Source organism: Penaeus vannamei, chromosome 27, assembly GCF_042767895.1.
Source record: "Penaeus vannamei isolate JL-2024 chromosome 27, ASM4276789v1, whole genome shotgun sequence".
Taxonomy (NCBI): Eukaryota; Metazoa; Arthropoda; class Malacostraca; order Decapoda; family Penaeidae; genus Penaeus; species Penaeus vannamei.
The window spans coordinates 31,065,602-31,078,137 of record NC_091575.1 but is presented as its reverse complement, the minus strand read 5'-3'; the positions used below and the strand labels follow the sequence as shown (position 1 = coordinate 31,078,137).

Genomic DNA, 12,536 nt, shown 5'->3' with positions numbered 1-12,536 from the left:
TTCCCATCTCATTCTGCCTCTTTAGGCCTTTTCTTTCTTTCTTTTTCTTTGTCTCTCCTATCCTATCTTTGATTTTCTATTCTTCTCTCTTTATGTTTCTCCTATTCCATCCCGTCCTTCCCTATCCCATTCCCTCCTTTTCCACCCCATCCTATCCCATCTTCCCCCACTCCCTCCCCCTCCACCCCATCCTATCCCATCTTCCCGCACCCCACCCCATCCTCTCCCATCCTCCCCCCACCCCATCCTCACCCATTTCCCTCCTCCTACCCCACCCCATCCTCTCCCCATCCTCCTCCACTTCCTCCCCCATCACACTCCATCACACCCCATTCCCTCCTTCCTACCCCATCCCATCCTCTCCCACTCCCTCCTCCCCCACCCCATCCTCACCCCATTCTCTCCTCCTTCCCACCCCCCTCCCATCCCCATCCTCCCAACCCCCTCCTCCTTCCCCACCCCATCCTCCCCCTCCACCCCATCCTCCCCCACCCCATCCTATCCCCATCCTCATCCCGCCTCCGTCAGCTCCTCCTCCTTTTGATGGTCGCGCCTCCTGTCGGTCGGGAGGCCATTAACCTCATCACTTGGGGTCTTCGGGTGTGATTCTGGTCTGTGTGGTATTTTCCGGGGAGAAAATGGTATCAGCTGGTGTGTGTATATGTCATGGGAAGATGGGATTTTTTTTTGTTACGTTTTTGAGAACTTTTGTATTTTTTATTTTATTTTTTTTTGTTACGTTTTTGATAACTTATGTATTCTTTTTTTTTGGATTTTCTTTTGTTACGTTTTTGATAACTTATGTATTTTTTATTTTTTTTGGATTTTTTTTTGTTACGTTTTTGATAACTTATGTATTTTTTATTTTTTTGGATTTTTTTTTGTTACGTTTTTGATAACTTATGTATTTTTTTTATTTTTTTGGATTTTTTGTTACGTTTTTGAGAACTTTTGTATTTTTTATTTTATTTTTTTTTGTTACGTTTTTGATAACTTTTTTTTTGTTTTTGATTTTATTTTCTTATTTATTTATTTGTTGATTTATTTATCTTTTTATTTATTTTTATGTTTTTTTTTAGGGAGATGGTGAGAGGAGATGTGGTTTTCTTGGTGTATGTTTTTTTTTTGTTTCTTTTTCGATAGGTAGATAGATAGATAAACAGACAGACAGACAAATAGAGCGAGAGCAATCACAGGTAAACACAGGCAGTAGCATAATACTCTTTCATAGCGAGAGGAGTTGTGTTATTTGGACTTTTTTTTCCAAAATACACCTTTTTTCTGTAATATAGATTGAGGCCGTGACAGAGGTGGATGATATTTTTTTCTGGCTCTCGTTTCTTTTCCTACTTTTCTCTTTTTTTCTGCATTTTTCTTTATTTTGTATCACTTTTGGTCTTTTTTACTTTTTTTAAATTTTGTCTCTATCATTTTCTCTTTTTAAAACTTTCTCTCTCTCTCTCTCCCTCTCTCTCTCTCTCTCTCTCTCTCTCTCTCTCTCTCTCTCTCTCTCTCTATCTCTCTCTCTCCTTCCTAATTTTGACTCTCCCTTTCTCTTTATCTTTCTATCTCCTCCATCTCTTCCTTTCTTCATTCTCTCTCTTACTTCCTCTCTTCTTTCCTCATGCTGAATGGAATGATAAAACAAATCAAGATGATTATCACGAAGGTATATTTTCATCCTCATTTTTCCATCTCACTATTACGCAAATACTGCACTAATCCTTTCTAATTTCTCCATAATACTAAATCTAAAAATTAAGATAGTATACCCTCTTGTTCTCTCACGCTCAGCTGCACCGAAAATACATTTCTCTTTATTTACGTAATATTTCATACTCTGTGTGCTGTAAAACCCCAATCTATCTACGTATTTTTTGTCTATTTGTGTGTTTGTTTATTTTTTCATTTCTCTTTTTTTTACGTAATATTTCATACTCTGCGTACTGTAAAAACCCAATCTATCTACGTATTTTTTTTCTATTTGTCTGTTTGTTTATTTTTTCATTTCTCTTTTTGTTTACGTAATATTTCATACTCCGTGTACTGTAAAACCCCAATCTATCTACGTTTTTTTTCTAATTGTGTTTGTTTATTTTTTCATTTCTCTTTTTTTACGTAATATTTCATACTCTGTGTACTGTAAAACCCCAATCTATCTACGTATTTTATTTATTTGTGTGTTTGTTTATTTTTTCACTTCTCTTTTTTTTAACGTAATATTTCATACTCTGCGTACTGTAAAACCCCAATCTATCTACGTATTTTTTATTTTTATTTATTTGTGTGTTTGTTTATTTTTTCATTTCTCTTTTTGTTTACGTAATATTTTCTACTCTGTGTACTGTAAAACCCCAATATATCTACGTATTTTTTTCTAATTGTGTGTTTGTTTATTTTTTCATTTCTCTTTTTTTTTACGTAATATTTCATACTCTGTGTACTGTAAAACCCCAATCTATCTACGTTTTTTTTCTATTTGTGTGTTTGTTTATTTTTTCATTTCTCATTTTGTTTACGTAATATTTCATACTCTGTGTACTGTAAAACCCCAATCTATCTACGTTTTTTTTTTAAATTGTGTTTGTTTATTTTTTCATTTCTCTTTTTTTACGTAATATTTCATACTCTGCGTACTGTAAAACCCCAATCTATCTACGTATTTTTTTTTTATTTGTGTGTTTGTTTATTTTTTCATTTCTCTTTTTGTTTACGTAATAGTTCATAATTAATATTTTTTTACGTAATATTTCATAGAATTGTTTGTTTGTTTATTTTTTCACTCAGTCTTCACCTCGTGTAATCCGTTAAGCTTTGGGGGTTGAATATTAGTATTGGTAAATGTTGCTCCACTGTCTCTCTCTCTACTTTTCTATTTTTCTCTGATCCTATTTTCGCTTTTGATTCATTTTCTTTTTCTCTCTCGTTCACTACCTTCTCTCAGAATCTTTCTCTTCTTAATTCTCTTTACCCTTTGCTTCTTTCTCCTCTCAACTCGCTTGTTTCCTCAGCTTCCTCCTCTCCCCTTTCCGTTAATTCTTTTCTTTTCTTTTTTCCCCTCCCTTTCTCTCTTCTTTTCTCCCTTTCCCCCTTTCTCTCCTTTCCTCTCTCTCCCTCTCTTCTTCCTCTCCCTTCCCCCTTTCTCTCCTTTCCTTTCTCTCTCTCTCTCTCTCCTTCTCATCCACTTGTTTCTCTCCTCCTCCTTCTTTCCTCTCCTTCTCTCTTTCCGTCTCTCCTCTCCTTCTACTCCCTTCCCTTTTCCTCTCCCTTTTTATCGCTTCTCCTCCTCTCTCCCCTCCCCTCTCCCTCTCCTTCTCTCTTTCCGTCTCTATCCCTCTCCTTCTATATTCCTCCCCTTTCTCTCCCTCTCCTTCTACTCCCCTCCCCCTTTCCTCTCCCTCTCCTTCTTCTTCCATTTTCCTCCTCTTTTTTCTCCCTCTCCTTCTTCTCTTCTCCCTCTCTCTCTTTACTCTCTCTATCCTTATTCTTCCATATTTCTTCCCTTTCTCTCCCTCTCCTTCTTCTCCCCTCCCGCTTCACTCTCCCTCTCCTTCTTCCATTTCCCTCTCCTTTCTCTCCCCCTTCGCTCTCCCTCTCCTTCTTCTCATCCCCTTTCTCTCCCTCTCCTTCTTCCATCTCTCTCCCCTTTCTCTCCCTCTCCTTCTTCTGCTCCTCTTTCTCTCCCTCTCCTTCTCCTCTTTCTCCCCTTTCTCTCCCTCTCCTTCTTCTCCTCTTTCTCCCCCCCCCTCCCTCTCCCAGCTCGACCCAAATGAGCAAGTGAGATCCAACATCTGTATTCATCCTGCCTCACTTCTCTCTATTGCGTTTTAGTTCATTTTCGTTTCACTGTTTTGAAATTGGTAAATGTGTGTGATATTTTAGAAAGGAAAAGTGACATGTTTGTTGCTTTTATTGTTTTGTTTCAGCTGAATATGAGAGTGGGTCGCATTTTCAAGCATACATACGCACATACACACTCAAATACACGTCCAGACACACATAAACACTCTTGTATTCTCTCTCTCTCTCTCTCTCTCTCTCTCGCTCTCTCTCTCTCTCTCTCTCTCTCTCTCTCTCTCTCTCTCTCTCTCTCTCTCTCTCTCTCTTTCTCTCTCTCTCTCTCTCTCTCTCTCTCTCTCTCTCTCTCTCTCTCTCTCTCTCTCTCTCTCTCTCTCTCTCTCTCTATATATATATATATATATATATATATATATATATATATATATATATATATATATCCACACACACAGACACTCTTGTATTCTCTCTCTCTCTCTCTCTCTCTCTCTCTCTCTCTCTCTCTCTCTCTCTCTCTCTCTCTCTCTCTCTCTCTCTCTCTCTCTCTCTCTCTCTCTCTCTCTCTCTCTCTCTCTCTCTCTCTATATATATATATATATATATATATATATATATATATATATATATATATATATATATATATATCCACACACACAGACACTCTTGTATTCTCTCTCTCTCTCTCTCTCTCTCTCTCTCTCTCTCTCTCTCTCTCTCTCTCTCTCTCTCTCTCTCTCTCTCTCTCTCTCTCTCTCTCTCTCTCTCTCCACACACAGAGACACACAGACACACACCTACCTACGCACACACACACACACACACCTACACACACACACACACACCGAAACGAATCCCCTGGTTATATAAGACCAACAACTTCAATTATCAAACGAACATCTCTCCAACTATTACAATGAACTTAGTCATCCCTGGAGATTTCCCGTTTTCTATAAAAAGTCCTTATTGACCCTTGTTATTCCCGTTTTCTGTAAAAAGTCTTTATTGACTCCGATATTCCCGTTTTCTATATAAAAAAAATCCTTATTGACTCTGTTATTCCTGTCGTGTTCACCTTGTTATTAACCTTAGGTCAGCTAGCCTATAAATACAGGTCACGGCTGAGGTCAACAGGGACGGCGATAAAAATGACCTTCCCTGAAATAATATATATGTGGGTTCTGGAAGGAGGAAGGGAAGGGGAGTGGGAGGAGAGCTATAGATAGAGGGATAAATAGTTAGGTAGATGGGTAAAGGGTAGAGGTAAATCGGGAGAGATGGAGATAAATTGATAAAGAGATAGATAGATGGTTTGATAGATGTATGAATGAATAAATAGATTGATTAATCTCTCTCTTTCTTTGCACACGCACACACATATATATAGATTGATAGATAGACAGAGAGACAGACAGACAGCGAGAGAGAGAGAGAGAGAGAGAGAGAGAGACAGAGAGAGAGAGAGAGAGACAGAGAGAGAGAGAGAGAGAGAGAGAGAGAGAGAGAGAGAGAGAGAGAGAGAGAGAGAGACAGACAGACAGAGAGACAGACAACGAGAGAGAGAGAGAGAGAGAGAGAGAGAGAGGAGAGAGAGAGAGAGAGAGAGAGAGAAAGAGAGAGAGAGAGAGAGAAGAAAGTCAGACAGACAGGCAGCAAGAGAGAGAGAGAGAGAGAGAAGAGAGACAGACAGACAGGCAGAAAGAGAGAGAGAGAGACAGACAGACAGACAGACAACGAGAGAGAGAGAGAGAGAGAGAGACAGACAGACAGACAGGCAGACAGACAACGAGAGAGAGAGAGACAGACAGACAACGAGAGAGAGAGAGAGAGAGAGACAGACAGACATATAGACAGACAGACAGACAACGAGAGAGAGAGCAAATTAAAATCAGAATAGCGAAGGGATCCCCGGAGGATTTTCCAATTAAGTCATACCGATTGATAAAGGGTCGACTCCCCTTCCGAGGTCAACGGAGGAGCGAGTGAGACGAGAGAGGAAGGTTCGCGTGTGGAAGGAAGGTCAGGTCAGGTCAGGGAAATTATATTGATGACTATGATAAGGGTGATGGTGAAAGGATGGTGATAACGGTGATGATAGTATTAAAAAAGAATATGATGATGATGCTAATTGGGATGATGATGATGATAATTGGGATGATGATGATGATAATTGGGATGATGATGATGATAATTGGGATGATGATGATGATAATCGTGGTGGTTATGATGATAGTGATGCTAATAATGATGGTGAAAATAATAATAGTTATGATCCTAATGATGAAAATATCCATGATAATGATGATAGTGATGATTATAATGACATCACCATTAGTGATAATGGTACTCATCATCATAGAAACAGAAAAAATAAAAGAATATGACGATGATGATGATATAATAACACAAATTAAAGACAACAACAACCAAAACACCTCTTTGCAATCTTAATCATTCTTGATCTAATTCACATTTTCCCTTACAAAAAACATTAAAAAAAAAAGCGTGTCGTTCTTAATTAGCAAGATTTAGTTTGGTGTCGAGGGAGACGGAGTGAAGAACAAAGGCCAAGACGTGACAGAATGGCTTGAGATTTCGTTAATTACCAAGCGAGATACCAAGGGGAGTCGAATCCGCATGAATCCGCATTCACGTCTCGTAATTACACGAACGCCTTGGTTTCGGAACGCGTGTGTGTTTACATTACAATGGCAGAGGCGGGGAGGAGGGGAAGGGGGGGGGGGGAAGGAGGGGAGTGGGGAAGGGAAATGGGGTAAAGGGAGGGAAGGAAGAGGAGGGAAATGGAGGTAAAGGAGAAGGAAGAGGAGATAGGGGAAAGAAGAAAAGGGAAATGTAGGCAAAGGCGAAGGAAAATGAGATAAGGAAAGGAAGAAAAGGGAAATGGAGGTAAAGGGCAAGGGAAATGGAAGAAGAGGAAGGGTGAAACGTAGAAAATGATATAAGAAATAGAATAAGGAGAGGAGGAATGGAGGAAGGGTACGTAGAGTGAAAATAAGAAAGGGAAATGGAAGAGGAAGATGGAAAATAAGGGGAAGGGAGAGAAAACGGACAAGATGAAAAAGGAAATGGGCCAAGGGAAGGGAAGATGAGAGAGAGAGGGAGATGAGAATGTAGGATGAAAGGAGAAGAAAACAATATGAGATAATGTCGTGGAAGAGTGTGAGAAAGAGGAAGAGAGGTGGAGGTGGAGAAGGGAGAAGGAGAAGAAGAGAAATTGATAAGGACATAACCTGATAAAAGGATAAATTGATAAAACAGTGTTTGAGGAGAAGGAGGAGGAGCAGGAGGGAAGGAGGAAGAGGAATAGGAAAAGGAAGGTGAGGAGGATGAGGAAGAGGAGGAGGAGAAAGAAAAGAATGAAGAATGAAAAGAAGAGGAGAAGGAGAAACAAGAAGAGGAGGATAAATAGAAAAAAACATAGAGAATAAAAAGAAGACAGAGAGAGAGTAACAACACAAGAGAAATTAATAACAATAAGAACACAAAACAAAAAACAATACAAAAAAACAAGAGAAAATAATAACCCTCAAAACGAAGAAAAGTAAAAATCAAAACAAACAAGAGAGAAAAAAACAAACAATAAAAAACAAGAATAAAGGAAAACTAAACATCACCCAACATCATACGAGGTGACAGTGCCTAGGGGTGAGGGAGGGGGGGAGGGGAGGGGAAGAGGAAGGGGGGTGAGTGACGTCCATAAGGCATAGAATTGTCTACACTGGTTTCTCGGCCGCACAATACACTTAATATACACACTCTACGTTGTTATTAAACCCCTCTTGTCTTGTGGGATATGGTGTCGAGTTTGTAATTTCATTCTAATTGGATTTTTGATGTTGTTAGTTTGATGTTTCGTGTGTCGGTTTGTAATTTTGTTTTTGTTTTTGTTATTGTTATTGTTGGTATCATTATTAATCCTGATTCTTATTCTGATTATTGTTATGTTTTTTTAGCGATTTTAAATTTGGTTTTATTTTCGTTTATTGTTTTTGTTATTGTTGATATCATTATCAATCCTAATTTTTATTATTATTGTTATATTTTTTTCCCTTTTTTTACGGATGCTGCTAATATCGTTATTATTATATTCTCTATTATTCCTGTTTCTTGGGATTTGATATTTCACTCATTCGCTTTTGCTGTAACATTCTTAACATTTTCCCTATTATTCCTTTTTATCATCTTCTCTCCTTCTTCCCCTTCGTCATTTCCGGTTATTAATCATTCTTCCTTTTCCTCCTTTCTGCCTCAGCTCCCTAATCCTTCGTTTTTTCTATTTCTTCTTCTTTATTGCGTCTTCTTCCTTTTCTCCTTTTTTTCGTCTGTCTCTATTTCCTGGATCGGCGCAAAGCCCTCGTTATTATCCTAATTTTCCTCGTCTTTCCCCCTTCCCTGTTCTTATCTCTATTTTTTCTTATTCTCCCCTTCCTATTATTTTTTTCTCCAGTTGCTTCTTATTCTTTCTCTCTGTTTATTACTTCTACGTTTCTTCGTTATTTCTTTGCTATTCCTTGTTTCTTCTTCCTTTGTATATTCTCACTTTTTCGTTTTTCTCTCACTTACCCTTTCTCTTGCCTCCTTCCTTATCCCTTCTTTCTCTATTCCCTATTTATTCCACGTCTGTATCTCCCTTTCTTCTCAATATAATATATTCTCACCGTTGACTTTACTGTCTCCTCTCCACCTTTCTTTTATTTTTCCATCTTCCCTTTCCTCTTTCTACGTCTCTCTCTTTCCCTTTGCGTCCTATGGCCCCTCCTCTTTCTCTTCCTCCTCCCCTTCCTCAACTTCCCCCTCCCCTATCCTCCGACATCCCCCCCCTCCTCCACCCCCTTCCCACTCCCCAAACCTCCTCCTCTCTAACATCCACCTCCCCTATTCCTCCTTCTCCTTCCTCCTCCTCCTCCCCCTTCCCCCTTCCCCATTCCTCCCCCATTCCTCCTCCTCCCCCACCTCTTCCCCTCTTCCATTCCTCCCCCTCCTCCTCCTCCTTCCATTCCTCCCCCCTCCCCCTTCCCTATCCTCCTCCCTAAAATCCTCCCCCTCCCCCATTCCTCCCCCTTCCCCCACCTCCTCCTTCCCCAATCTCCCCCATTCACCCTCCTCCTCCTCCTTCTCCTCCTCCTCCTCCCCCTTCCCCCTCCTCCCCCTCCCCCATTCCTCCTCCTCCTCCACCCATTCCTCCCCCTTCCTCCTTCCCCCCTCCTCCCCCTCTTCCTCCTCCTCCTCCTCCTCCTCCACCCCGTCACCCCTCCTCTCGGCTGTGTCCCTCAGGAGGCCAACCGAAGCCGCTCCTCCCACAGGAAGCTCGTGTCGTCTCAGCTTACCGATTGTTCCCTTAAGAAGGTCTTGTCAAGGGGGCGGGTCTTGGTGTCATCTCCTTATCTTTACGCTCTCGTTTTTTATTAATATATCTTGCGTGTGTTTGTTTGTTTTGGTTTGGTTGATTGTTTTCTTGTATGTTTTTTGCCGTTTTTGTTGGTGTTTTTTTGTTTTGTTTATTGTGAATGTTTTCTTTTTTCTTTTTTTTATTAGCTGTTTTTTTCTGGTTTTCTTTCTGTTTATTAGTGTATATACCTACCTGTATATTCATTTGCTTACTTTTCTTTACAATATCTTTAATTCTAGTTTAATTTTTGTCTCTCTTTGCCTTCCTCCTATCTCTTTTTTCTATCTTCCTGTCGTCTTCTCTTTTCTCTCCCTCTCTCATTTCTCTCTCTTCTCTCATCTCTCTCTCTCTCTTTCATTTCTCTCTCTCTCTTTCATTTCTCTCTCTTCTCTCATCTCTCTCTCTCTCTCGCTCTGCCCCATCTCATATTCGCCTTCAAAGAAATATAATTTGTCCTGCTCTCGTAACACTTCTCAGAACCTTCTCCTTCCCCTCTATTTACTTAATTTTCCCTCTCTCCCTCTCTTCCCTCCTTTCACCTCTCTTCCTCTCTTTCCCTCTCTCTTCCTCTCCTTCCCCCTCTCTTCCCCTCTCTGCTCCCATACCATTTTCCCCTCTTCTCCCATTCTCTCCTCTCTTCAGTCTTTCATGCTATCCTAACTTTTTTCTTCTCTCCACTCATTCTCTCTCCTCTCTCCTCTTCATGATATTCTCTCTACCCTTCCTCCACCTTTATCCCCCCTTCACTTTTCCTTCTTCTTCCACTTCCTCCCCTTTATCTCTCTCTACTTTCCCTTTTTCTTCCACTTCCCTCTTTCTACCCAATTTCTATCCTCTATCCTTTCTATCTCCTATCTTCCCTTCTTTTTCACTTTCCACCCCTTTCCACTCTTCCATCTTCTCTATCCTTCCTCCCCTTTATCACCCTTCTCTTTTTCCCTCTCCTCCCTTCCATCCCCTCTTCTTTACCCCTTTTCATTCCCGCTTCCTCCCTCCCTTTCTCCCTTCCCCTTATCATCCTTCTCTTTTGCCTCTCCTCCCTTCCATCCCCCCTTCCTCCTTTCCTTCTCCCTTCCCCTCCTCCTCCTCCTCCTCTTTTTCCCTCCTTTCTCCCTCCCCCTCCTCCCTTTCTCCCTTCCATTCCCCCTTCCTCCCCTTCTCCCCCTTTCTCCCTCCACCCCCTCCTCCTCCCTTCCACCCCCTCCTCCTCCCTTTTCCCTTTCTCCCTCCCCTTCTCCCTTTCCTTCTCCTCGTCGCCACCTCCGTCTCAGGGCTTTACTTAAGGGAAATTAACCTCGCGCTTAAGATTATGTCTCTCAGGAGGGCAATGGAGATAGGGAGAGGTTTAGGGGGGAGTAGGGGGAGTAGGAGGAGGGGTGGAGGGGGTGGAGGAGGGGGTGGAGGAGGAGTGGAGGAGAAGGTAGAGGAAGTGGAGGGTGTGGAGGAGGAGGAGGACGGGTAGATGGATGGAGGGGGTGGAGGGATGGAGGGGTGGAGGAGGTGGAGGAGGAAGGATGGAGGTGATAAGGGAGGAGTAGGTGGAGAAAGTGGTGAGGGAGGAGGAGTGGAGAGGATGGAGTAGTGGAGAAGGTGGAGAAGGTAGAGGGGAGGAGGTGGAGTAGGAGGAGGAGGTGGTGAAGGAGGAGGTGGTGAAGGAGGAGGAGGTGGAGGAGTGGAGGGTTGGAGAGGGAGGAGGAGGTGGAGTAGGAGGAGGGATAGAGTGGAGGTCGGTGTGAGGGTCTGGATAGGTAAGGTTATTAAGGAGGAGAGAAAGAAGACGTGAAAGGAAATGAGAAACGTAATGTTAAGGAGATAAGGAGGACGAGAATAAAGGAGAAAAAATAAATAAAACGGGATGAGAAGGATATTGGATAAAGGGAGGTAGAATATGGCTATGGAAGGTCTGAGAGAGAAAAAAAAATGTTGATAGGACTACATAAAAAGTTGATTAGTAATTTTGTGCTCCAGAGACCAACTTTCGCTTCATTTACCTCGCTCTTTTTTTATGTTCGTCTCTGTGTGTGTATGTACCCGTACCTCTGTATTTTTTTCTTTCTTTTTTGTTTTGTTTGCTTGTTTTCCCTTTCTCTCCCTCCCTCCCTCTCTCTCTCTCTCTCTCTCTCTCTCTCTCTCTCTCTCTCTCTCTCTCTCTCTCTCTCTCTCTCTTTCTCACTCATTCACTCTCTTTGTCTGTCTGTATGTCTGTCTGTCTGTCTGTCTCTCTCTCTCTCTTTCCTTCCTTTCTTTCCTCCGCCTCCTCACTTTCTACCGCTTTCCCTACCTTCCTTCCTCCCCTTCTCTCTCTCTCTCCGTCACTCCTTCCCACCATTTGATCCAACACTTCATCCACCCAAATCATGCCCTCATTTCACCCTCATCCATCCCAAAATCACATCCTCATCTCATTCCATCTACCCTAAAAAAACATGAGCTCATCTCACCACAAACATACCCTCTTCCACACTCAAATACCCCAAAAACATACCCTTATCTACCCCCTAAACATAACCCTCATCTCACCCTCATCCACCCCCCCCCCAAAAAAAAAAAAAAAAAAAAAAACACGACACCATCTCACCTTAATCTACCCTCTCACGCCCTCTCCCCCCCCCAAAAAAAAAAAAACACACACACACACACACACACACACACGACCCCATCTCACCTTAATCTACCCACTCACGCCCTCTCCCCCCCCCCTTAAAAAAAAAAAAAAACAATCTCACCTTAATCTACCCACTCACGCCCTCTCTCTCCCCGCGCAGGCCAAGAAGGAGACAGCGGCCAACCTGACGTCGACTACACAACCGACCTTCTGGAGAGACTGCTCTCAAGAACTCAGAAGTGAGTATGGTGCCCGTTGACCCAACTCCGAGAGAGGGAGAGAGAGAGGGGACACACGGCCGGGCAAGGAGGGGTTTCCCCCATACCCTGTGGTGGAGGAGGCATATGCTCTCGGCGGGGGTGGTGGCGTGTGGGGGTTGGGGGAGGGAGTGGGGGGGAGGAGAGGTGATGGGGGAGGGGTAAGTGGGGAAGAGGAAGGGTTTGGGGAGGGGTATTGGGTAGAGGAAGGGGTGTTGGGGAGGGGTAATGGGTAGAGGAAGGGGTGTTGGGGAGGGGTAATGGGTAGAGGAAGGGGTGTTGGGGAGGGGGAATGGGTAGAGGAAGGGGTGTTAGGGAGGGGTAATGGGTAGAGGAAGGGGTGTTGGGGAGGGGTATTGGGTAGAGGAAGGGGTATTGGGGAGGGGTAATGGGTAGAGGAAGGGGTGTAATGGCATGTGGGGTGGGGAGGGAATGGGGGAAGAGGGGTGATGGGGAAGGGGGTAGTGGT

General features: G+C 42.6%; 1 protein-coding gene across 4 annotated transcripts in view; it reads left to right on the top strand.

The window, feature by feature from the left end:
- The window catches only part of LOC113826242 (U8-agatoxin-Ao1a), a 200,124-nt gene that overhangs the window by 164,060 nt on the left and 23,528 nt on the right, over nt 1–12,536 (top strand). For all 4 annotated transcript variants that reach the window (XM_070141173.1, XM_070141171.1, XM_070141170.1 and 1 more), the window contains one exon: nt 11,971–12,049. In XM_070141173.1, coding sequence (XP_069997274.1) covers nt 11,971–12,049 — 79 coding nt within the window. The remainder of the gene's footprint in view (nt 1–11,970; nt 12,050–12,536) is intronic.